Source organism: Cebus imitator, unplaced genomic scaffold, assembly GCF_001604975.1.
Source record: "Cebus imitator isolate Cc_AM_T3 unplaced genomic scaffold, Cebus_imitator-1.0 Scaffold16, whole genome shotgun sequence".
Classification (NCBI taxonomy): domain Eukaryota; kingdom Metazoa; phylum Chordata; class Mammalia; order Primates; family Cebidae; genus Cebus; species Cebus imitator.
In genome coordinates, this window is record NW_016107331.1 from 3636304 (window position 1) to 3664099 (window position 27796).

General features: G+C 35.4%; 1 protein-coding gene and 1 non-coding gene across 2 annotated transcripts in view; both read right to left on the bottom strand.

The window, feature by feature from the left end:
- Window positions 1-3521: 3521 nt before the first annotated feature.
- TMEM167A (transmembrane protein 167A) overlaps window positions 3522-27796 on the bottom strand; it is a 25711-nt gene continuing 1436 nt past the window's right edge. Inside the window, exons 2-4 of the mRNA XM_017507957.2 lie at window positions 16593-16702; window positions 13510-13544; window positions 3522-7837 (exon numbers count right to left, since the gene is read on the bottom strand). Coding sequence (XP_017363446.1) covers window positions 7767-7837; window positions 13510-13544; window positions 16593-16702 — 216 coding nt within the window. The 3' untranslated portion in view covers window positions 3522-7766. The remainder of the gene's footprint in view (window positions 7838-13509; window positions 13545-16592; window positions 16703-27796) is intronic.
- On the bottom strand, window positions 15797-15931 carry LOC119468331. The gene has a single exon (XR_005196989.1). It is a non-coding gene; the product is annotated as a small nucleolar RNA U109 (small nucleolar RNA).

Genomic DNA, 27796 nt, shown 5'->3' on the forward strand with positions numbered 1-27796 from the left:
AGTGAAACGAACATGTGTTAGTAGGAACTGCAACATGAGCTTTGGCTAGACTATGTGGACGAGAATACTAAATAGCATGGACTCGGTGATATTTGTCCCCTTTAAAAAAATTAAATATAACAATTGAGAGCTTAGTTTTAAAGCTTAACATGTTTATATTCTGAAACCCAGTTTATCTAGCTTCCCATGACTAATTAAAAGATGACAAATTTGGATGGAGCAGAAAAGGTCCCTATGGAATAGATTAGGGAGTGTTACTATACTTAAATAGAAAGAAAACTTCTGTAGAATTAGTGATACATGACTCAGATAACTGTCATGTTCGGTAAAGTCTGCTGCTCATACATAACAGCATAGCTCACCCATGCCTTCCAATGCACTTATTTCCTTGTAACTCCATTGGGTGTGATATTCAGAGTGTCCAAGATCATCTATCATTTTGTTGGACTTCTTCATGGCCTGTTTCCGGAGTTATTTATGCAACATTATTCCACATGGGAAAGCCCAGCTGCTAAAAGTTTTAGAATCAGGAATAAGAACACAGTTTTTATTAAATCCTTCATCTTGTCTACAGTGGGTTTTTCTTGGTTTAAATAATGATAGCAGTATACTAGCTCCTCATTATAACTCACTCCCCTGTACGTGCTTTTGGAGAGGAAAATGGCCTTTTACTTCTTTTGGTGTTCCAGAAGGGGGGCTTATATCAAACTAAATATGAAATTAACGTGTGGGATTGTATAACCACCTGCTGAGTTCAAACTCATCTACCTGGGGTGGGCACTGCAGAGGTAAAAATGATAGAACTGTTATAGACTGATGGTAGCAAGAGGGGTATATGAGAAAGGAAAAAGGGGAGTTAACGAGATTAGAAAATGTTAGATAGAAGGAAAGTGGTGCTGTTAAAAAGAATAGGGTGACCCAGGAGAAGCAGGTTTAGAAGGAAAGATGAATAATTCTGTTTGGGATATAAAGAGTTGCTGGCAGGAGGTCCGGATTGAAGGGTCGTAGAGAGCATGACTTTGTAACATGTCAACTTGGTTAAGCTGCTCATTTCCTAAGACTACCTTCTCTGTAAGGTTCTGGTTAGTGTGGACTACAGGAGGGAGTCTTAGGTGAAATTTATCCAACAGAGGTAAAGCTGTAGTCATTGTGTAGCTCATTTGTGATGTCACACATGTGCTGATAAACCTTGTTACTGTGAGGCGGCAGGTGGGCCTACAACTATTCTATCTTCCCTGGGTCATCCTTCAGCCTCTCTGACGTCTTGGCCATATAAGTTTAGCTTCAAGAAGGGCACTGGCTTCTTTCTGCAGGATATCCACAGTACCATGATCAATGACAAGAACTGACACAGCTTCTACCCTTCCCTTCCCTTCCCAATTACCTGCCCTGTGAATTTCAGCTCCAACATTAGAAACAACAACAGCCTTACATAGAGACTACTCTACCAGCTACTACAATTGTCTAAGGTCAATTCCTTTGGATGAGTTTGGCAGCCTTCTCTATGGCTCAAAGCCCTGCATGATTTGGCCTATTTTTATTTTCCAACTTACTTCATTCTTAGCCTCACTCAGGATTAGTAACATTAAATAACATTCTTTATTCTAGTTTTCTATTAATTTCTCCACTCCTTCTGAGTCCCAAGGTCTTCCCTGTATCTGCCTCTTTGTTCATGCTTTTCATCTGCACAAAGTCTTAGCCTAACTATCAACTTCATGGACTGGCATTCCCTAATGACCCCATCTAAACCATCCTTCAGGGTTCTAGAGGTGGTGTATGCTTATCTAATTAGCTATTCGGTTAGTTGGTCTTTACTAGAATCGAGGATCTGTGACAGCAACAGCTGTATTTCTTTTGTTCCACACTATATCCTGTCCTAGCACTGTCTGTCGCACTGCCTGTTCTCAAAGGATTCATGTAGGGATGAAATGGGAGATATGGGGCACTCTTCCTCGTGAGTTTGGAATGACAGAGGGATTTTCTATTCTTTGGGAGCAGGGGGGCCCAGGATTATTCTGAGTTCTAGCCCAATTTCTGTTCTTCATGGCATGTCAAACTAATTGCCTAGTAATTCACTAAGTTGTCTATGTCAAGTTTCCTTGTTACATGTTAACAGATTCAATAAAACTTATTTGAAGATGCTTGTCATCTTCAGAAACACTTTTTAAAAAACAAGCAAACTATTTCTATTAAATAAATCCAAAAAAGAAATGTGATCTACTCTTTCGGAACTCGAAAGAATGTTGTATTCTATTCTCTGTAACTTAATTTCCAAGGTCAAATATTTTGGTGTTATCCTGAGCCTCCAGATCACTTTTCTTTAACACTTGGTTACTGCAAAGATTCTTTGATGCTGGCCTTCTTGAAATCTCTCATGTCTATTTCCTTCTTTTTAATTTTTTCCAGTATTTAGCCTAGTTATCGTTATCAAAAAAGTTGAGGTGGCTGGTAAATTATAGGTTTTAGCAATTTGGGAACAAACCCTGTATCCCTAAACATTTGCTTTTAGGCTACTTCCCTCGTCAAAGCTCAAACAGTAGTGTCTGGGCAATACATAGTTTCTGAGTGAGTGTTCTCTTCCTCCACAAAGTGTGTGTGAAGTAACTGACCCTTGTTTCTAATATTCATGTTTTCTTGCTTGCCCTTGCCCTCCCTTCCACCCCCAGATGACTCTGTTATGGTTAAGGACATTAATGTAAACCCTCTGAGTTAAAAACAGGTTTTGCTTTCCTGGTTATATTAAATTCAGTGGTCTTAATCTAAGCCATTTTGAATTCTTTTGTTATTAATAGAAATTGGAAATTTAGTGATTTCCCTATAATGTCTTATATCAACTGGTGGTATTATGGAGCAGCAGGGAATGTTTACAATATATACTGAAGGAAACAACTAAGATTCTACCTTTCAATTTATATCTGAAGTATTTTTTGAGATCTAAATCTAACCAGGTTTGTCTGTGTTTATTCAGTTTTGGGAACCTAACAGCAGGATGACCAGATTCCTCAAAGCGAGGCACAAGCCTTTTCTTATTTCTCAATAAATACTAATAATAGCATACATTGGCTGACTAATCTCTGATGGACACTGCTCATAAGCAGATTTTAGATAGAAAATGATAGCTACTTGCCAGAATGTTCGGGCATCTGAAGGCTCCCAGTTGAGGACAAGGTTGAAAATTACTGTCAGTAATTGGTAACTGTCACTTTTATTCAGAATTCAATCTGACCATCTCTGAGAGAATTTAAGACTACACACCCAAAAGCAAACTACTGGAGTCATTTAGGTTCTTAAAAGCATACTCAATGAAATAGCAATATAATGACCAAATAGCTATTACGATACAAAACAACAATGAATATAACAACCCCAAACGAATCCTGGCCTTCCATGAATTAAAATGGTCGGGGGAAAAAAATAGAACATTTCTCTACTCCCATCCTATTAAAAAGGTGGAAATTTACATATTTAACCTCTAAGAACTGCCTTCATGCATCTGACAATAAGACAAAAGTGGGAGGCTCTTAAGAGTTCATCTTGACTTTTATTACACACTAGACATATGAACTAGCCAGATATGAGAATGATTCTCTGTGCTCTTAAAATCACAGGAAATATATTTCCACCTCCCCCCTTTTTTCTGATATTGAAATAGCATTTCAGATTGTAGGGATTAGTTTAGGGCAAAGTAAAAGTCATGGAAGGAAGTGTATAAATAACTATGAAACTACTTTTCAGAAGCTAGTAGTGACTTGCTTAGTAATAATCACACAGTTGTGCAGCACTCACAACACTAGTATTAATCAGCTACATATTTTGAAAATCTACTGTTACTAGATACTAAAGAAAGTAAAGAATAGTCCTTAAGAATCTTCCATTCTTGTTATAAGCTTCCTATGACCCAAACCTTCTCAGAGGCTTTGCACAAAGCGTAAGTTCTTGCTTTTTAGAAATATATTTTGTGTACCCAGGAAATGTAAAATGTAACCATCTCTGCTTCTTGTGCAGGTGTGTGCTATAACAATCAGGGCTGCTTTTGGCATCAGTGGTGTACAAGCTATTAAGAGTTTCTAAATACACTGACCTAACTAGTCAGTTGCCTCCACCTTACGTACTATTCAGGCAAGTCTTTGGAGAGTATGCCACCGTATTCCTAGTCCAAAATAAGGTAGGCATGAATATATTCAACCTTGTTTGCCTATCTACCAAAGAATTTAAATTTTTGTCTTTGTTTTGTGTTAGGAAGGAGGAAAAACATATTCAACTTCATTTCTGAGGTAGGTAATCAACAGGAATGAGAAAAACACAAGACAGTTTAGGATCTAACCTCTGTCCACTCTTCTAGGCTTATGGCTTAGTACTCCCTAAGTGGCACAAGCTAGGTTATTTCTAGTTAATAGACTACTGTGCTTTTGCACAACGCTCTCAAGTTCAGCTTAAGCAATGCTTCTCTGGAAGTTCATACCCTGAATGAACTGTCACCTTTGTTTGCTTCTAGAATCCTGGGATTATCTGAATAATGCCATTGCACTGTACTTTGTAATACATACTTCCTCTCTTTCACTTAGTACATTATGAATTACTATGGGGAAGAATCTGTGTGCCTATCTTCCTGTCTTCAATGATGATATACTGAAAGAATGGTGTAGAAATAAAGTATTCTATTTACCAGTGCTAAATCTTTTTCACAAAATCAGGCAGAGATCTGCTCATTTTTACTCTGTAAACTTGGAAAAGTTAATTCACTCAAATCCCTATTTTGTCCTAATTAGGCCAATCATCTTATTACTAAGATGAAGGAATCTACTGCAAGTTGCATGTTACTATAATCCCCAGTATAAATGAGCTATTTTGAGTTCGAACATGTAAGAGCATTCAAGATAGTGCCTGGCACAGAAGAACAGGGCATTAACAAGACACTGGACTTGATCCTCAAATTATTTAGGCTACAGAAGGGATTCAGACTCTGGCCTTTTGATTGAACACCTTTTAAGATTGCTTGAAAAGACAATGCCCTTTCTATTAGCACAGCTGAAGCCAATCCGGAACTAAATATCAGCACACAAAAAATGCCAGGATAGATGGAATCAAAAGACTCTGAAGCCAGAAAAGAGGCTAGGGAGAGCAACTGAACTTAGTAAGCTGAAAACTTCAGTGTACATTATCTGATCCTGCCCTGTAACAACAGGCCTATGTGATAGAGATATTCCATCTGAGCTGGAGGCCATTACTCTTAGCAAACCAATGCAGAACAGAAAAACAAATACTACATGTTCTCACTTAGAAGTGGGAGGTAAGTGATGAGAACTCAGGGACACAAGGAAGGGAACAACAGACGCTGGGGCCTACTTGAGGGTTATGGGTGGGAAGAGGGGGAGGAGCAGGCAAAATAACTACTGGGTACTAGGCTTAGTACCTGGGTGACAAAATAATCTGTACAACAAAACCCCTTGACATGAGTTTACCTATATAACAAACCTGCACATGACTCCTGAACCTAAAAGTTAAAAAAAAAAGATATTCTATCTGATGATTAAGTTGCTCTTCAATCTTCTACATCCCACCACCCCACCAAGACTACAAGAGACATATTTCAATGTTCTGTGGGCTTAAAACCACCTACACTGCCCTTTGGGTTAGAGAACAGGATTTAGTGGTCCTCTTTGAAAAAAATACATTAAAGAAAATGTTAATTGCTTTTATTCATACTGTGTCTCTACCCGGCTTCCCCAAGAGCTTGTGTTTCAAAAGGTCAGTTTGGTTGTTGTTAGAAATACGCTGCCTCCCACTGCTTAGCATTTATACACAGCAAAAAGTTTTATGTTTCCACAAACTTTCCCCCAAAATTATCTCTTCTTCTACTTTCCACCTACCTCCTCTGAGATGCCAAATGAAGAAATGTCTTAGAATATCTAGAATATTCTTCCTCTTTTTATATTAGATTTGTCTTAGCGTATAAAAAATTAGTCGACATGGCTTTCAGAAAGTCCAGTTGGCAGCAGAGCTGGACAACAGATGGCCACCGGGAAACCAGGGCCAGGAAGGTGACTTACTCAGCATGGATACGCTGACAAGAGTCCTACTTTAGAGAAACCCTGAAAATCCTTGACCTAATGTAAAGCCCAAGAGGCAGTTTAGAGGCAGAACAATTATTATAACCTGATTACCTGTCTGAAGCCAAATATACCACTTTTAACTGCCACAGACATGCCAAAAATATAAAAAAAATACACCAATAACCTATAACAAAAAAAAAAAAAAAAAAAAAAAAAAAGAGAAAGAAAACAAACAAAGCAGAAACAAACAAAAAAAAATCCCCAGAAAACAAAATACAGAAAAATCAAACCAAAACCAAAAAACACCCCCAAACAAAAAACCACCACAGGCAGCACACAAGCTTTACTTGTTTCCTAGAATCCATTCCAGGTGGTTTAAATTAGTCTAAAATAAAATAGGTGGCTTTCAGTTCGATACTTTGTTTCTGCATAAATACTTGCAGATTAATTTAGAAATAATTGTTTTTTAAATGGGAGAGTTTCTTCATTTTACCTTTATGGTGAATTAATAGCTGCGAACAATGTAATCCTACAACAGGTAATTTTTAGCTAAGATTTAAGTTCCTCTTAGCTTCGACATTTTAACTGAATTTCAGTTGAATATTAAGAAATATTAACCATCAACTTAAAATAACTGCTCTATTGTAAAATTTAGAAGTCACATTCCTAATGTTTCTCTTGCCTAGACTAAAAATTGTTGGTCTTCTTTCACTATCAAGGCTCAAAGATACTTATGCCACAGTATACAGTTTAGTAGATTTGAAAACTATTTATCACCTCCAAAGTAATAAGAGATTTGGATTCAACATGACAAAACACAAACTGGATTTAAAGTGCCTCAAAAAACAAAACAAAAATATAGTTTGTTTAGGGCAATTAAAATAAATATTTCATTTTTGAAGATGAGACACTAAAATGAAAAACACATATAGGATAATTACTTTATAATTGTCCTTTTCATTCTAAGAATGTTATGTTTTTCAGACAGGCAGCTCTCTGGTAAAAACTCATGCACAAGAGGTCCTTACCTATTCTTGACAAAAGGTTTCAGAGACTGCTATGCCATTTGGCTAAGTCTAAATCCACTAATGTTAAATACCAACATTTTCCCAATACTACTTTTAAGTTACAGCTCATTTATTTTACTCCTTAAGAACTCCATATGCTTGTTTTAAATATTTTAAATAGTCATAAATTAGAGTTTTCTAAGAGTACAGGTACTCTGGTTAATGATCAAAATGGTGTGCCCAGAGGAAATGTAAGCACTATTTATATGAAAGCAATCCTTATCAACACAAATTGAGCCATTTTAATAAAAAAGCTAGTCCAAAAAAGGGTCTCATTCTATAAAATTAAATCATTTCCAAATCACAGTGAAAGGAACATGAGTAATTAACCAATTTTGTTTTCTACTATGTGCCTTAGTGATACCTCACTAAAATTTGGTATCTGACACAACAGAACGACATTTGCAGAATGTAATATTGTAGTGACAGTACTGAGGTTGATTGTTACAGAGTATTAAATGGTTACATCTTAATTATTTATATAGAACATTGGTCCAATAACATAAAAATAGAGAACAGCATCTACAAATGTATCTCATTCAATGTTCGGAGATAAAAGAGTTAACCATCCTTTCCATTATTTTCTGCAATAAGTCCTTGTTCACAATGAAATCTGATGGCAATTATATTCTAGCATTTTCCCCAGCTACTGTATGAAGAGGATGCTGAAGGCCATCACTATACAGCATACTGCAACATAAGGACTCTTCCGTTCACCTGTTGAAAAAAAGGAGATATTCATCTTGATTAACTGAGTGGCTAACCTGGCTATGATAAGGTTATTACCTACTACAAGGAAGGGATACATAAGAATCAAGATAACATTCTTCCCTAGGAGGCCCATACATTGGGGATGGGGCAGGGACAAAATCTAGATGCAACATAAAAAACAAGTACAATACAGAGTGGGCTAAACTATTAATATATCAATTTATCTCCCAGATTATCTTCATATCTTTAGAAAACCTCGAAAGCATCATTGCTTTGTCACTGTGTAAACTCAGACACTAAAAAATACAATGCGGAATGTAGGACAGAGATCCAAGAGAAACAATCTCAAACAACTGAGGCCAAAGAAATATTGTTTATTTTCTTTCTATAAAAAGAATAAAATTTCACCCCTTAAAAAGGAATTTGAAACAGAGTATTTTTCCTTACTGGTAGCAATTCATGACACTTAAAGACACAGGAAAGGGGGAGCATTCATAAATGAAAATAGAGGATGGTCAATAAAGCTGCACTTTAAAAATGAACAAATTAAAATGCTTAATGAAAAATATGTTAGGAAAACTATTTCTGAGATAGATTTTGTATCAAATCTTTTACAGTATGCTTACTCTGGGTTAGAAAAGTAGAACTAAAACCAACCACTTCTGTATGACTCAATTTTTCACGTACATTTAAGGAATGCTACATTTGGATGCTTTCCTTTGCATAAAGTAAATCTGAAGTTGGCCTGTGAATTGTCTTACAAATAGATAGAGATCATGTCATTGTGAGTAAACTCAAACTCATTCTTTCTTGTTCCTTCAATAATTTCAAGGCTATACTAATTCATAAAGCACCTGGCATTTATATGCTGCTATGAGGGCAGTGTAAGAAAGGAAAAAGAAGCTACTTCTAGAAATAATCTTGGGTATGTGCCTGGCATCCTCTAGTAGAGATGGTTTATGCCACCTTCACTTGTGCTTTACTATAATGTTTACAGTCAACTCTTAATGAAACTCCTGATTCCACTTAGCAAGTTCAGCAAACTACCTCAAGAAAATGTTCTTCCTGACCATCTTGATTAACTAAAATTCTTAAGGTCATTTTCATTTTTGTATCTTCCTCACTGACCTTACACTGCCATGTTACTGAATTTACATATTTGTGTCTGCTTAATAATTTCTATAGAAAATATTAAATACATACACAAAAAAATAAACTTTCGGGGATTTTCTGAAAGTATCTGTTCCATCTGCCTTCTGGCTAAAAAAAAAAATCTAGAAAGTAAAAGTATTTTTACAATGCCATCACCTCAAATGAAAACACAGAAATTAAAAAAATATCTTGGATCACAATTTTTAAACAATGCAAATTCTCCTAGAGGAAAAAGCCCAAGTCACCAAACAAAACAAAAACAACCTCATTTGTACATAAATTTCAGAAAGACTTCATAAGCAATCCTGTCACTCTTACTAGGGCTATACACCCTCATTGTCTCATATAGTCTCATTAAATACTTAAAAGAAAAAATTAATACTGTCCTAAGTTTTCCATATGGTGAAAATTAATTTTTGAGGAAGTTCCCTTCTTCCTCATCCTTCAACTTAGAATGCTATAATTTACATATGGATTTCATTTTCCTGTTTTTAATTTTCTTAAAAGAGACTGCCATGTGGTAGAGCTAAACATCTTTGGTTGAACTTGGGTAAAAATGTTACTTTTTGTCTGGTCTTAGGTCTGCGTAAGTGAATGTAAAACAGTCGCCGTAATGTGATGTGTAACATGATAAGATGATTTGGCTAGGTCTTTTCCCATTAAAATTGCATCCTTTCTTTGTGGATATATTCTGCGTCAAGATAAGAGAGAAGCATATGCTTGAGAAAGCAGCATATCAGCACATTTTCTAAGTCACTTTGCCAAAATGAAAAGCTAATGCTTTCACATAATTGGCATAAATGAACATTTAAAATGAGCCATTCAACCTATGGCATTCATATACTCAAGAGAGGAAAATGAAAATAATAAAAAGCAAAAAAAAAAAAAAAAAAAAAAAAAAAAAAAAAAAAAAAAAAAAAAAAAAAAAAAAGACATTAGACACTATTTATAATTAGACATAAAAATAGATCATACTACAGGAAATCATTAAAAGATACAAATTAGATACCTTAAACTCAGCAGTACTCTTTTCAAGTAATAACTAAACAAAAGCGCTGTGTGGGCTGGCTACTAAATGGAACTGTATACACTTCTCTTACGACATAAGATGGATTTAAAATACTTAAATATTTTCTTTATGCTTTAGCAACTTAATAAAACTGAAATGAAAACAATGCCTCTTAACTCCAGACCTGCTCTTCCATTATTTTCTCTCTTTGTACTTTACTTGAAGTATTCTTACCACTGTTTCTTGGCTGTATTCTTTTTCAGAGTAACTTTTCTCTGAAGCATGCAGTTTGGTGTGTGTATTTACATTTACCACTATCAGTATTAGCCATTGAGGATGCGATTTTGTCACTCTTCTTGGTTCTTTTTGAAGTGCTAAAGATTTCTCCTGTTATTTCAGGGTTTGCAGTTGTTTATAACCGAGTGCTGGATAAGTCTGCACCACAAATTTCTGTAAATCTAGACCAGCCCTTCTCAACTCCAGTACTATGGTCATTTTGAACTTGATAATTCTGTTGCGATAGATTCCCTGTGCATCCTAGGATGCTTAGCAACATCCCTGACCTCTACCCACTATCTGTCCCTGAGTCCAGCTGTGACTATCAAAATGGTCTATTTTGTCAAATGTACTGGACTGGTAACTACTTATCTAGGCTATATCATCTGTGAATTTACCTGTTGAAAGACTCTTACACCTATCACCATAAGGGAGAATACTGAGGAAGAATAGTTGAATACGTTAAAATCATACTTATTTCTCTGGAAGATAAAGTCTGTTTCAATAGTCAATATATTAGAACGACAGCCTTGAAAGAAGTACTTTTCTATGAAGCCCTTTATGCTTATACTTTCATTTACCATAACAAGAAACTGGAAAGGCCAAAGAATCTTATGATTTCATCATCACAGATTTAGAAAGGACTTCTGGATAATTTAGTATTATGCTTACAATTTCCATCATTAATGGGCCTTGCCTATCTTTAAAAGCTTAAGGGAAGAAAACCTGCTCTCGAAATTATTTTAATAGCTAACAGCATATGAACCTTAGACGGTGCTTTAAAGATTTGAAGACTAGTTTATAATATAACCATCTTCAGATATATTACATCAATTCCCAGGTTTTCTTTTAAAAAATCTCTAAGTACAGACAAATTTCATTCTATTGCACTTTGCAGATACTGCCCCTTTAAAAAAAAACTGAAGATTTATGGCAACCTTGCACTGAGCAAGTCTACTGGTGCCATTTTTTTTTTTTTAAACAGCATGTGCTCAATTTGTGTCTCTGTGTCATATTTTGGTAATTCTCCCAATATTTCAAACCTTTTCATTATTACTGTATCTTTCATGGTGATCTGTGATCACTGATCTTTCTTGGTACCATTGTAATTGCTGTGGGGCACCATAAACTGTGCGCATATAAGATGGCAAAGTTATTTGATAAATGTTAAGAAACTATTACAGCATGTTATGCAGAAACTAGCTAAGATAATTGATGAAAGTAGCTACACTAAACAACAGATTTCCATGTTGACAAAATAGCCTTCTACTGGAAAAAATGGCATCTCAGTTAGAGAGGAGAAGTCAGTGCCTGGCCTCTGCGCTTCAAAGGACAGGCTGGCTCATGTTAGGGGCTAACGTAGCTGGTGACTTTAAGCTGAAGTCAATGCTCATTCACCTGCTGAAAATTCTACAGCTTTTAAGAATTATGCTAAATCTGCTCTGCCTGTGCTCTAGAAATGGAACAATTAAGGCTGGATGACAGCATCTGTTTACAGCATGGTTTACTGAATACTTCAATGGAAGAAGTAACTGCAGATGTGCTGAAAAGAGCAAGAGAACTTTAATTAGAAGGGGAGCCTGAATATGCGACTGAATTACAATAATCTCATGATAAAATCAGAATCCATGAGTAACTGCTTCTTATGAACAAAGAAAATGATTTCTTGAGATGGGCCACGCAAAATCTCTGAGGTATACCTGTATTACAAATACTCAGTTTGTATTTTTCAATTTCATTAAGTTTGTTTCCTTTATGGACATCTTCTAAATTTTCCATATCTCTGAGAAGTTTTAAACAAAAATAAACCACAATGCTCTAAAGGGAACACAGTTTATCTAATGGAGATATTCTTCAATTCTTCATGCTATTTAAAGGGATTAGTTTGGAGAATTTAGGCTGTTGTCAGACTGGCTAACCACACTAAATGTCAAACGTAGAAAAAATATTTTTCATTATAAAGGTCTAACAGCTTTATGAAAGAAAAAAGTAGTTATGCATAAATTCAATGTTATAAGAAGAGTACTAAAAGAAAACAGTTTTTCTTTGGTCATGCAAGTAATTCCAAAGAGGACAGATAAGAAACATTCCATTTCAGTCCAAGTGGTATATGTACAAATGCCTGGAGTTTTTTTTTTAATTAAAAAAGTTAAAAAAGGGTATAATTTATTATTCAAGAATGCTGATGAATGACAGCAATAAAATACATTTTAATTCATTCACTTAATCATTTCAGAGTCTATTATGTGCTGGGCACAGTGTTAAGTGTTACATACACAGGACAACCGGATAGGAATATATTATTATCTACAAAAACAGGTACGATGCTACTAATCTTATCATTGAAAGCTGGATGACAACTACACCTAGCTAAACTTTAATTGCTTTTTAGCCTTATAGGTAAGATCAAGTGTAATACTTTAACCTGAGTCACACAGTTCGGCTATGACCACACCAGTTCAACAGACGAAACAGTTAAACATTCCATAACTTAAAATAAGGTAATAAAGTGATTATGCTTAGATGGCTGCTCAGAAAGACTTTCATTAGATGGGAATACATCCTAGTTATCAAAATGGTATAGAATATATAGAACAGCATACTCCATACTTCTATACTATCATCAACGTGTGCATAAAACCACATACATTTATTTCCCTCAATACCTGGAATGCACGATATTTGATATCTAAATTAGGGACTTTGATATCTAAATTAGAGAGACTTTTCTATCACTATGTTAATGAAGTATCCACCAAATCCAGTTTTATTCTTTTTTTAAATTTTGAGACACAGTCTCACCCTGTTGACCTGGCTGGACTGCAGTGGTGCAATCTGGCTCACTGCAACCTCTGCTCCTGGGTTCAAGTGATTCTTCTGCCTTAGGCTCCTGAGTAGCTGGAATTACAGGTGTGCATGTCCAGCTAATTTTTGTATTTTTAAAAGAGACAGGGTTTCATCATGTTGGCCAGGCTGGTCTCGAACTCCTGACCCCAGGTGATCTGCCCAGCTTGCAAGGCCTCCCAAAGTGCTGGGATTACAGTGTGAGCCACCACACCTGGCCCAAATTTGGTTTTAAGTGTAAGGAAAAGAGCTTGGTACAACTTACAAACTTTTGCAAAAATGCATAAATTTGGGAAGCCTGCCTGTTTAAAACTAACATTTGATTTGTGAGACTATAACATAAGTAAATTGGTCAACAATTTACAAATGAAGAAATGGAGGCAGATGAGACACTTACCAATTCGGGCACACTTCCAAAATATACCCAACAATCTGCATAGAATAAAAAAAGAAAAAAGTAGCCATTGATTACTCAGAAGGGTAAATCATTCTCTTGATATCATATAGAGAATTGTATATTAATATATTAGCCTTTAACACTTGGCTTCAAATTTGAAATCTGCTTGATGTTTAGCCACCATTTATGTATGAAAGCAGGACACCATAGCCTATCAACCATCAATGTACAGAAACTGCTATGAACTGGAATATAAATAGTGTCATAGGTCAAACCCAGGGCAAATTAATGAGTGGCAAAAATTTGAATGAGAGCTTACTATTCAGTTAACTTAAAATACTTTCAAAAGCAGAAAATGTATACACCAATTTAAGCATCAATTTTGATAAAATGTTAAATGAACTTTTTTTGGTTGAATGTGACACCAAAAATATTTATACTAAAATTTAATTTCTTACAGAATGTAGTTCTAAAGTTAAATAATCTATAATCATGAATTCCAATGATGGTATTTACTTATTTGTGCCATTTACTAAGAAGGCATTAAAAATGTGTCTATATTTTCAATATAAGTAAAAAATTTCCTAGTTTAGGGGACACTTTATGTAAATTCACTAAACATGACATTTAAAGCACATATTCTGGAAATAAGTATTAGAATGAAGATATTATATTTGTATGAATCAATATATTATGAATTACATATTATATGGAATTATCACTTATTTGGCATGTACAACAAATCACTTTTGAAAAAAAGACCAGTTGAGTTATCAGTGAATAAAGACATCTGAAAAAGTAACACTAAGGACATTACTTTGTTGGTCTGACAAAATAACAGAATTATAAATAGTGTTACATATGGTTGCAAATGAAGATAAATTAATATTATGATATATAAATTCGAATTATTAGCTCAACAAAATCACAGTACTTAAATTCCAGAAAAACGTATAGTATACTTTTTTCTGGCCAAAAGAGATGGCGGGCTAGAGAATCATTATATCTGAATGGATAAGACTGACAAAAAATTCTGGTTCAGTTAAGTTCTATTTAAGTTCTTCCTCTGAAGTATAACTTCCTGATTTCAAAGCAAAAGGTCTCTTGGCATATCAACCATCAATGTATAGAAACTGCTATGAACTGGAATATATATAGTTTAGATTAAATGAAATGAGCAAAAACATGAGTTTATTTCAAACTATGAACAGTCTGCTAAAAAATTTTATTTCTGCAGGAAAATTTTTTAGCCTGAAAATAAACTAAAGGCCAGATTATGCTTAAATTCAATCCTACTTACTGGTTGCATAACTGTGAGCAAGGTATTGTCTCTTTAACAACAGTACCCACCTTCAAAGGGTTATTATGAGGATGAAATGAGTGATTACACGGAAAGCCCTTAGAATGGTGACTTACACATACTATGTTCATATATAGCCTAAAGGTACATGTGATGATAACTCTAGGTATCAAACTCTAGGTATCACTTAAAATTGGCTAACATTTCTTCATCAAACAATGGAATAGGCTAGGCATTTGCAAAGCCATGGTTCCTTGATTCTAGAACCCATTGATTAAAACATGCATTAATAACGTGAAGCTACTCTAGTTGAAGGAGTCAGATGAGGGACCTCGAACAGGGCACCTGAAGAGCCTACATAGGAAACACAGGGCCACAGAACACAGTCTGAAACCAACCATAAGATCACAAACTGAAGGTCTTTAAGGGTCTAATATTCTAGAAGTAAATATCATTAAGAAACTGGTACAAAAGGATTATAACACACACACACACCCTGTTAGTTGATTTAAAAAATGTAATTATGTTGCTTATTTATTGTGGCTAAATACCAATAAATGTATTTGTTGATAATGCTATCAGGTCTATGAAACCAGGATAAAGACAATGTAGCAATCTTTTTTTTCTGCTGCTTAGTTCCACATTATTTGATGTAATAGCAAAAAAAAAAAAAGGAAGTTATTTTAAACAGTGAAGTAATCGAGAAATTTATCCTATCTGTCTAGGTATCTCTACCTAACCATGGTATATATTCTCACTATAATAAAAGTTTATTATGAGTCTCATAAAAACATGTAATTTTAACAGAACGATAAGAGGCCTACACAAATTTCTTCTACACAAAATAATTCTTAGTTATAAATCAAAATAAAATGGTGCTTAACATGTATATAAGCAGAAATAAAGGTTTTAAAAAAAGCTTTCAAAAAGTTGACTGTATTAGTACATACTTTAAAATGTAAAACTAGGCATGCTCTTTCTGGTCTTTTATGTAGGAGAAATATACTACCACTCAACCTTTACTTGAAGGTTGGCAGCCCTGAGAACTCCTCTGTTAATGTAGCATGTTATGAATATATTCCTGCTCCCAAAGGAATGAGGAGCAGACATTTCCACATGCAACCTAATTACTTTGAAGAATTTACGTAATAGCATAAGGAAAGTATTCTGCTACTATGTAATTATTCTTTAATGAGATAAACACTTAACATTTCTTAGTAGATAGACATTATGCATTGTATTAGAATTCCAATCACTCATCAATAGGAGTAAGTGTTTACTAAAGTCTACCATATATATGCTTTAATTCTAAGTTAACAGGTACAGAAGGGAAAGATGAAATGAAACTGTCTACTTGGATAAAAAGACTTCATGCACAGCTAAGCAACAAATAATTTTAACAAATGGGTGAAGTACTGAAGAATAAATGCAATGAGACTTTAGCGAAAAAGGTGGAATGAAGAGAAGACAATGTCTACAAAGAAAATGGTGTATTATCATAAAAAATGATGGACAACTAACATCTATATTCACCTTCAGTAGGTTAAATCCCTCATGCTATGTTTTACTCAACACATTTCAGGTTACTTCTGAAATTTAACTTTTAATTTAATAAGATATAGTGAATATAAAATTTTTGAATTTTTAAAAAGGAGAAAATGAAAAAAGTTATTACAAAACCAAATTACACATAGGAATTAAATTATCTAATAATTTATATGTTAATTTACATTCAACATCTGTAAGAATTAATTTGGGTGATTAGGCATCATTAGTAACATACCCAGTTTTATTTCTGTCCAGGAGGCTGGGTGCCAAGGATCGAATATAAGCACAGGTACAAATAAGCAGCAAGATTACAGTCAATAGACTCTGAAAATTGAAAATGGCAGACTAAAAAGAAAAAAAAGAAAAGAAAAATTAATATCACAAGAAAAACTGCATTGGTAAAAAATGCCTGACAGTTCCACATTTAGAATGATGCTTTTATTTCTTCAAGAAGGCAAGCGGAATGACACGTCTGACAACACTTAAAACCAGAATCTTGAGGTCTTCTCCAGTCTTTAAGCTCTGACAACAGCTGGTTTTATGACCTCAGTGAAGTTACTAGCTTTTCTAAGTCTTTGGCTGGGTGGAGGATGGAGAGACAGACTTAAATGCTGACTGAAGTTTCATTTAATTCTGAATTGTTTCTAGGATAAACATGCCTTAAATTTAAGCTATCATATTCCACGAGTTGACAAATATAAGGCTAATAGATTTTGGAGAAAGAAACAAGCACCTGCTCTTTCACTGTTGGTTTTTTAAAAGTTATTCATTACAGATTGAACAACCCTAATTCAAAATGCAAAATGTTCCAAAATCAGAATTTTTGAGTGCCAAAATAATGTTCAAACGAAATGTTCATTGGAGTATTTTGGATTTCTGGTTAGAGATGTTCAATGAGTAAGTATAATCCAATTATTCCAAAATCCACAAAAAAATCTGAAATCCAAAATACTCTAGTTCCAAGCATTTTGGATAAAAGATACTTAGCTTGTATTTAATAGTTCCACTCTTATTCCAAAAGTTAAAATTTAACACAAGAATCCTAAGAAACGTTAAGTTTCATAAGTTTCCATAGTCAAACAAAATCATAGATTTCCAGTTAAAGTAAATGGAGGTGGACTTATTCTATTCAAAATTCAGCTGAAGCATCACCTTTTAAAGAAAGTGTCCTTGAATCCAGTTATTTCCTTTCTCTTATTTTATGTAGAACTCTCTTTTCTATTTTCATTGCAAACTGATACCTTTATTATAATACTCATCTCTGAAGGATGGACATTGTGTTATCAGGTTATCATATTCTGACTCTTCAGCACCAACCATGTGCTTATTTCACAGAAGTCCAAAAAGAGACAGTTGAAAAAATAAAATTAAGAAAGTGCAAGAATATGACTGTATATATAACAATGAATAACATTTTCATCATATACAGGTAGATAAAATATGTCAGTCTCACACAACTGCCAGCAATATGCTTGTTTACTAAACTTAGAGGCACTTCCTAAAAAACAAACAAACAAAAAGAAAGCGTAAGAGTTATAACGAAACTTAGTTACGTAAAATTGGTACTTTTGGCTGAGTGCTTACTTGAAAAGCCCTAAAGAATTTGGTGAAAAACAATTATAGATGTAAAGGAAACTGAGTAAGGTGGCTGGGTACATAATTAAAATATATACCTCAATAGCCTGCATAATCACATTATTCAGAAGAAAGACAATGGAAAAAGACAGCATCCAGAACAAACAGTTAAAATATCTAGAAATAAGCTTCACAAGAAATGTGCAACATCAGCATTAAAAAAAAAACAAAAAACTGACAAAATCTTAAAATAGAACATAAAAGTAGAAGAAACTGTTGCTGTGGTTTAGATACGGTTTTTTGTTTTTGTGTCCACCAAAGCTGAGGTAGAGATTTGATCCTCAGTATGGTAGTGTTGGGACTTGGGGCCTAGTGGGAGGTGTTTGGGTTGGGAGGCGTAGCTCTCCCATGAATGTCACGGTGCTGCTCTCCAGTTACTGAGATCTCACTCTCACTAGACTGGATTTGTTTTCCAGGAAATAAATTCTTTCCAGAGAGAGTAGTTGTTATAAAGCTATGATGCTACTCCCTCCTTTTCACCAGGTCTGTTTCCCCTTTGACCTTCTTAGCCAGGTTGTGATGAATCATAAAAGCCCTCCCCAGAAGGAGGGCCAAGCCCCAACCTCTTAGCCTGCACAACTGTGAGCTAAATTAACCTTTTTTCATAATTGGTCACCCAATTTCAGTTTTTTTAAATAGCAACATAACATGGATTAAGAAAACTGGTAAACCAGGTTTTTATACTGGAAGGCAACACTGTAAAGACAACTTATAAATTTAAAGTGAACCCAATCCAACAAGTTATCCTTTTTTTTTTTTTTGGCAGAGTCTTGCTCTGTTGCCCAGGCTGGAGTGCAGTGGTGCGATCTTGGCTTGCTGCAACTTCCACCTCCTGGGTTCAAGTGATTTTCCTACCTCAGTCTCCTGAGTAGCTGGGATTACAGGCATGCACCACCACGCTCAGCTAATTTTTATATTTTTAGTAGAGATGGGGTTTCACCTTGTTGGACAGGCTGGTCTCAAACTCCTGACCTTGTGATCTGCCCATCTCGGCTTCCCAAACTGCTGGGATTACAGGCATGAGCCACTGCTCCTGGCCCTAATAAATTATGTTTTAAACAGACAATGAATTCTGAAGTTCATGTGGAAAAAATAAAGCAAGAAGAGCCAGGAAAATCTTAAACAGACAACTAAAAACTGTTCCAATGTCCTTTATAATCTTTTATGTATTTTTATGATAAATATGTGCAAACTACTGAAAAAATTAAAAAATATATACATTATTACAGTGGCCAGGCGCCGAGGCTCACGTCTGTAATCTCAGCACTTTGGGAGGCCAAGGTGGGCAGATCACGAGGTCAAGAGATCGAGACCATCCTGGCCAACATGGTGAAACCCTGTCTCTACTAAAAAAAACACAAAAATTAGCTGGGCGTGGTGGTACATGCCTGTAGTCCCAGCTACTCGGGAGGCTGAGGCAGGAGAATTGCTTGAACCCGGGAGGCGGAGGTTGCAGTGAGCCGAGATCGCACCACTGCATTCCAGCCTGGCACCTGGCGACAGAGCGAGACTGTCACACACACACACACAAAATATACACACACACACATTATTTACCAATATTCTCAATGACAAAAAGTGCTTATGCACAATGCTAAGCGGTAAGCAAAAGGGGATCAAAGATTTCACAGACAGCACATCTTAAGGTATGCAAACCTTTATGCAAAGAAGGCAGGAAAATGCTGTGATTATCTCTGGACAGTTTTTTGGGGGGATGGGGGACAGAATCTTGCTCTGTTGCCCAAGCTGGAGTGCAGTTGTGTGATCTTGGCTTATTGCAACTTCTGCCTCCTGGGTTCAAGCAAGTCTCCTGCCTCAGTCTCCCCAGTAGCTGGAATTAAATTTATGTGCCACCACACTTGGCTAATTTTTGTATCTTTTTTTTTTAGTAGAGATGGGGTTTTGCTGCATTGGCCAGGCTGGTCTCGAACATCTGATTCTCAAGTGATCTGCCCACCTCAGCCTCCCAAAGTGCTGGGATTACAGGCATAAGCCACAGTGTCTGCCCATCTCTGAATAGTTTTTAACATAGTTCTCAACTTTTCTGGATTTCTCAAATTATCTAAGTGCTTTTATGATCTGAAAAAGACAAAAATGATTTATAATTACCAGTTTAATACTAGTTTTTCTATGCATTTTAAAATGGATATAACAAAGATAAAACTTAACATAGCTTTGGTTTTAAACTTAAACCTGTGAAAGCCAGTGATATACATTTTATTATATATCAACTAATTAGCTAATGATCAATTCTACATAAAAAGCACAGTATCTCAATGCTTATCTTTCAAAGGTCATGTTTTGAACATGTATATGAATATATTAATAAATAATATTAGATAATGACCTCATAGAAAATAAAGAAGATTTCCTCACAGCCAATATAACTGTGTATTTAGTATCCACTTTGGGAAATGAGGCACTGGGGATTTAAAAAACGGCACATAGGGCGGGGTGCGGTGGCTCATGCCTGTAATCCCAGCACTTTGGGAGGCCGAGGTAGGTGGATTGCTTGAGATCAGAAGTTCAAGACCAGCCTGGGCAACATGGTGAAACTCATCTCTACTAAAATACAAAAAATCAGCCTGGTGTGCCTGTGTGTTCCTGTAGTCCTAGCTACTCAGGAGGCTGAGGCAGGAAAATTGCAAGAACCCGCGAAGCAGAGGTTGCAGTGAGTCGAGATTATGCCACGGCACTCCAGTCTGGGCGACAGAGTGAGACTCTGTGTCAAAACAAAAACAAAAAAACAGAAACAAAAATTATACATAGTATAATTCCTTCCCTGCAGGAGTTTATGGCTAACAATAATAATTACTGATATTCACTGAGCACTTGTTTTATGTTATCCTCATGTATCTGGGGTAGATGTTATTACCTGTATTTTATACATGAGACTGAGGCACATAGCAGTTATAATCAAGTTAAAACAGAACATGTACTTTAAAAAGTAAATAGCAACTCATTGTGGAATGTGGAAGTGAGCTATGTAGACAAAAGAAGTCATTTTCATAAGAAAAAGTCAGGAAAAGCTTCATGGAGAAAGCAGGAAGAGTCAAACCTTGAAAGGACACCATTTAGATGGGCAGACAGCAGTCTCCAGATGAGTAAAAAATGTGGCAAAACATCCCACAGAAAAAGTCATTAGCATGTTCAGGAAATAGTGAGAAACTTACTTTAGGCAAAAAGGTTCCTACAGTAAAATGGTTGGAAAAGAAATCTGCAAAGTAGGATTATCATCTTCCTAGTGCAGTATATACATTCATGACTTTGTAATGTGTTCTCTTTCCTTTTCCAAATGCCTTTTTAAAGAAACATGCTTAAATGATATAATGTCCAGGATTGGTTTGTAAATAATCCAGTGCGTGTGCGGTGGGAGAGGGGTAGGGTTGGCGATAAAATGCTGAGAATATGAGAGCTCATTGTAGACTTCTACCTTTTTATGTTTGAATGTTTTCATAATAGAAGATAAAAAAGCACTTAAAAACATGCCTATTATTAAAGAAGTAGAGTGTGTATATACGTTTATGTGCAAAACCATTTACAAATGAAAACCATTTACGAGCATGAAATATATGATATATACAACTTCGTTCTGGGGGTTTATGGACTCTAAAATTTAAAACAAATAATCTTAGGTGGTAAGTCTTCTCGATGTACCCAGACTCTGGTCAAAAGTATGTTTCTAACTTATGGACATTAGCCTGCCACCTATAGCATTCCTCTTAATGCTTAGCATCTGTTGTCTGGTGATATAAAATTTTGGTCTCAGGGTTAAAGGAAACAGATGTTCCTCTTCAGTGAAAAAATGATGGCAATTTCAATAGAAAAATGTCATTAAAAGGGAAGGGAGGAAACTAAGAAAAAGGTAAGCATATTTAATCACAAAATAGAGGAAAAGATGATAAAGAAGTGATAAGTTAAATTCATTTACCTTGTTTAATTTTTTTCAGAGCCTTTAAGTCATGAAACCTTTTTCAAGGTACTCTGTAAGTTTTGCACATGCTATCTGTTCTTGCCTGCTTGGTGAACTGACTCATTCGTCCAACCTCAACTCAAGATTCACCTCCTCATGTCTTCCCTTGTCTCCACTCTCCATACCAAGCAGAGTCAGGATTTTTGTATGTATATAACACATACACACAAAGTGTATGTGATAGCGCACATCATACTGTACTGTGATTCTCTTCTCTATTCTATTTAGGTTTTTATCAATTCCTTGTGACTATTAAAATAGTACACAGGGAAGTCACTGAAAAATGTCAAATGTACAGAAACTTGAATACAATTGGCAATAATGAACATTTTAACAAATCCAAGAGCATAATTGGACTCCAAAGTAAAAATGCACATTCAAAATCCAGTGTAGATCAGATTGCTGAATACAATATGTTGTTAACTCTTCATGAGAAACCTCCATTTACAGCTTTGCATTTATGTTTACTTCTCAATAATATTTTGGAAAATCAGGTAGAAAGATGCAAATTTCCTTATATTTATGTTAAGGACCTAGGTTGCAGGGTAAAGACCTGAATGCAGATGTTCTATTATGTAGCAAGGAGCAAGCCTTGAAGGTGCTTGCACACTGGAGAGTGTGTGTTCTTCTGATTTCTTTTAATTCTTAAGATACAAACTTTCAAAAGATCTCTAAGATTGAGTAGGCAGGTTACCTTGATCATTACTCTGAGAGCTACGTCATTCTTCTAAAACATGCCAATGGAGGCCCCAAACGATTTGTCTTCAAGGGCTCTTTTATTAATCCTCTGCACTGTACACTTACCTGACGACTCACAGTCAAAGAGATCTTTTGATATGCTTGAAACAACTAGTGGTATTGCACTGAGTTAAGTTATCCAAACTGGAAGGAAATAAACTTGATGAGTCATTTATTTTATTGGATCATTTTGAAGTAAGTCACATTTGGTTAGGTGTTTTGAAATAATAAAAATAATTCACAGACTTTATTTGACCATCACTACAGGAGAGGCAATAATTAATCAATGAATAGATGGAGGTTGGTCAATGCAAAGCTAAGTGTTCTAGACATAGAATTACTTACAATGTTGACAAACCTCTAAAAAACATTCTATTCTCAAGTCTATTTGAAAAGTTAGAAATATTTTTTCAGATTCTTTTTATCATTTTATCTATTAAGGTATAATTTCTCATATTCAGAGTCACTTCTGAACACTAAAACTATATTAAGTCTGATTATGAGTAAGAATTCAATACAGGAGATTTTAAAAAAGACAAAATACTTATAAGAGCTCAAGGTATTTATTTACAAAACTTTCAAATAAGAAATCTTAAAAAGAAGCCACTCAAAACATTAGGAATAGAAGAAGAAAAAAGGAATTATCCAAGCAATATAAAAGTGCAAAAAGAAAAAAACAATGAGAAGAGCAGAAGAAATGTACACATCAATATGCCAAACGTGCTTTGCCTACAGTGCCCAATGACTGGTTACTTAGCATATTTAATCTGCAGAAAGGAGTGACTAAACCTACAGTATTTTCATTAGTCTTGGGTCACTTGGGCACTATGTAGCTTATTTATTTTTAGGATTACCAAACAAATTGTTTAACAAAGTTGTTGATTAAGGACCTTATTTACATATAACACTGTGCTGGAGCTTCAAATGTTGACTGTTTCCTATATGGGAAATAAATTTTTATTGACATACTAATTCCTCCAGCTTTATTGAAGTACACTCTAAAACAAGAATTGAATATGAAAGACAACATTCTGAACTCCAAAACAGTAACAATTTTACTTGTATTAATACTTACTTCTTTAACATGAAATTAGTTTATCCCCTTTTGGGTGGGGGGGGGGGGTAGAAAGGAACACAGAAATGATACTCCTGACCTAACTGTGATAAAATTATTCAGCACTAGAAAAGTGGGTCAGCATTTATTATTTACAAAATCTAGGTCAGGTCAGCATTTTCCAACTAGTCTCTTAAAATGGAAAACATGAAAATGCAAGGATGTTCGCCTGCATACGAATGCACAAACACACATATATCTAATTTGCCCAAAATAAGTGACCAGAATTCTTTGAAAAGATTTCCACTAATACATAAAAATTATCAACATTTTCTTCTGGCATTATCAGCATAGAAAATTTAAACTTTGTTGCTTATCATGTGGTACGGTGATATTGTACCAAATAGACAAATAACCTCAGTTTAATTAGACAGCAAGAAATCAGGCTTGATTAATATTTACATATGAACCCATCACCCATCTCTTCTCAGCACCAGTGGCCGCTAAATATTTGGGTTAATGAAGTAATCCAAGTATATAAATTTGACCTTACATGAGTCAACAACACTCTACTTGTCAGTTTCATTTCATTTGTAAAATGAGGGGGATGGATTAAATAACCATTTGTTCTCACCAGTCCTATTTCAAAAATGTACAGAGACCTTTTCTATTTAATACTTTCCACTTAAGAACTTTCATGGATATGATGAGTAAAACTACAGTACAGAGTAGCAGCACCTGAACTCTGTTTTACACTGGCAACACTGATTTTGTAGTTATTTTCATCTCATTATCATAGTACCTACAATTAATTTGCTATGTTTGTGCTACTTCATATTGGAGCTATTTTATATACACCTCAGATCTAAAGATAAGGCAAAAGGGTGTCAAGAGTTATTAAGAGAAGGCATACACAAAACAATAATGAATGACAGAGTGAAAAAAATCAGAATAAATGCTTCATATATATCTTTGATAAAGATTGGACGAGAGAAAGCGTTCTGAAGGACAAAGAGCAAAGCCAGCTGTAAAGAAAAGTACTTTGACCTTGCAATCAAGAAAAGACAAAGACTGATAAAATGTCCTATTATATGGTATGAAATCTAACTGCTTATTAGTACCACTTGGAGCTTAAAAAGCCATCACTGCCCAGAAATTTGGATTTAACTGGTCTTGGCATCCGTAGTTTCCTAAAACTCTCTGGAATTTTTTTTTTTTTTTTGAGATAGTGTCTCGCTGTGTTGCCCAGGCTGGAGTGCAGTGGCATGATCTTGACTCACTGCAACCTCCACCTTCTGGTTCAAGCGATTAGCCTGCTTCAGCCTCCCAAGCAGCTGGGACTAAAGGCACATGCCACCATGCCCAGCTATTTTTTTTTGTATTTTTAGTAGAAACGAGGTTTCACCATGCTGGTCAGGCTGGTCTTGAATGCCTGCCTCAGCCTCCTGGAAGTTTTTATTTGCAATCAGTATTAAAAACTTGGTTAGAGAAGATCAGTACCCACATCAGATTCCTATTAGTCTAATGCAGTGGTTATCAAAGTGTAGTTCATGGAACCCTTTCATGGGTTCATGAGGTAAGAACTATTTTTATAATACTAAGATACTTGCTTTTCAACTGTGATGCCATTTTCATGCATCACATTTTCATGGGTGATGCAAAAGTAATACTAGCAACAGAATTATTGTCTAAACTGCTACTGCCTCACCCACTCCGGACATATAAACTTTGCTTTTCTTCTTAAATTTTTTGTGCAATTAATGGTATTGTTGCATAGTAGAAAGGGCACAGTATTTGGTGACAAATCTGTTAAGTTTAAATCTTAGCTTTGTCATTTATAAGCAGCATAATCTTGGGCAAGGCACTTAGCACTCTGCAGCTGTTTCTTCATATGAAATATATGGCCAATAAGTCTTTAATAAAACCTTGTATGTGAAACACCTGTCAGAGTAGGTGCTTAACCAATACAGTAAGTCCTCACTTAAGGTCATCCATAGGTCCTTGGAAAATGCAACTGTAAGCCAAAAGATGTGTAATAAAACCAATTTTACTATGGGTGAACTGATATAAACAAGAGTTAAGTTCTGATGGCATATTTCTGGTCACAAAAACATCACCAATCTTCCAAATAAATATCAAAACACTTCTGATATAAAACTCTGAAATAAATGTGAGTTATACATTCACTTAAGAAAGATTAATAAAAACAAGTAAGACAACTGGCTATTCATCCACTATATCAGTTCAGTGTTGAAGGTGCCAAGAGCCATCCCAGTAGCTTGGAGCATGCAACAACATTCCAGTGCAGAGCACTCAAACTGCGAGAGTGTAGACACCTCAACAAACCTAATGTATACATCTCTGGGATGGCGGGGTGGAGAGAACCGGAGTTCCCAGAGAAAATCCATGAAGACATGAGAAAAGACAAGACGACAACATGCAAAGTCCACACAGCAACTGGGAATGGAGTTTCTTCCTCATAAATGTTATCAAAGATCTGCTGTATTTCTTTCCTGTCCAATAAATCATCCAAGCTGGAGCTGTGCTTCATCACCCTTCACTAAGTACCTTCAAAATCATTTTCATAGTTTTCCTTTCCTTTCAACCCAACTGCTCATCAGAGTTGAGACATTCAATCATCATATAACTGAATTACTGTACTTGTTTTCAAGCTGGTCTCCCAGATTCTAATCTTTCTCCATTTAAATATACTCTCTCCATGCTGTTAGCAGTTGGTTTTCTAAAATGCACACCTTTTATTTCACTGCTCCAAAGCCTTTATCAAGTAAGGAATTAAATATCATCAAAATATAAAGTCTTTGGCATGGCACAAAGCTCTTCAAAATCCGGCCCCAATCTTTCTAGCGTCACATATCACCAGCCTACTATACTTAACTTCTTTTCTTTTATTCTTGCCACATTGAGGCTTCATGCAACTATTGAACTTCATGCCTTTTGTTTCCGTAACTGCCATTTCTTTCTCTATGGGACAGAGATCTCTAGCTAATGACTTCATCCCAAATACTCAATCTTTAAAATGCAGGTGAGAGAATTACTTTCTTGCTTGGGGACATCTCCCAAGCAGTTCCCAGCCAATACTACTCCTTCCACTGCATTTAATTATTTTCTACATATCTTCTGCTTTGAGAGAAAATATTTCACACCTATCCTCTGAGATTCAGTTTAATTATGAAATGTGAGCAGTCATTCCCACTTTGCAGAGTTTGTGAAAATCACTTAGCACCACAAGAAGACGACATGAACGTATACTCCCTTACAGTTAACCAAGTAAAGGATGGGAACGAGGAATGATTCTAACCCTGTTTGGCTCAGTCTAAACCCATGCTGTTTCCACTACATGCTACATCACAACAGACAACAGATGGAATTTATTTATTTAATAATCTCCCCCACTGGACTGTGAAATCCTTGAAGACATTGAGCATGTTTGTATCTCCAGACTCTTAATGGAATACTAACTCTAGTTAGCACTGTGAATGTAGATTAAATGTAGTTAGCACTTAGTCTATAGGAACTCTGCCTAGAGAGGGAGAAATGTAGGCAACAGCCCTCCGGTTGGGCTTGTTATTGCTGTTTTCTGTGAAAAGGGTTATGCTAGAGGGATACTGGAGGTATACATAGGGACTAGGAATATCCCTATAGATACTTAAAGAGAGTAGAAGAAAATAGAAGGAGTCAAGGGAGGCTTTTTGGAAAGAGATGAGACATGAAAGCAATATTGCAGGATGTTACGCCTTAGCCAGGAACAAGGCATTCTGAAATTCTTTAAAAGTATTAATTGACAAGAGCTACAATTACTGTTCATGCTGACAGTTGTAAATTATTACTGCTGATAAACATTTTGTCCTTGAAAGCCTTTTAGGTGCAAACTCAAAGATACTGAGACACTAATCTATTTCTTAAACTGCTAAGTGGAAACCTCACTTCGTAGCTCTGCCAACAGCAATGTACTTCTGACATCCCAAGCTCACAGGAATAAAAAAAACCACCTGGCAGAATATATATATATATATATATA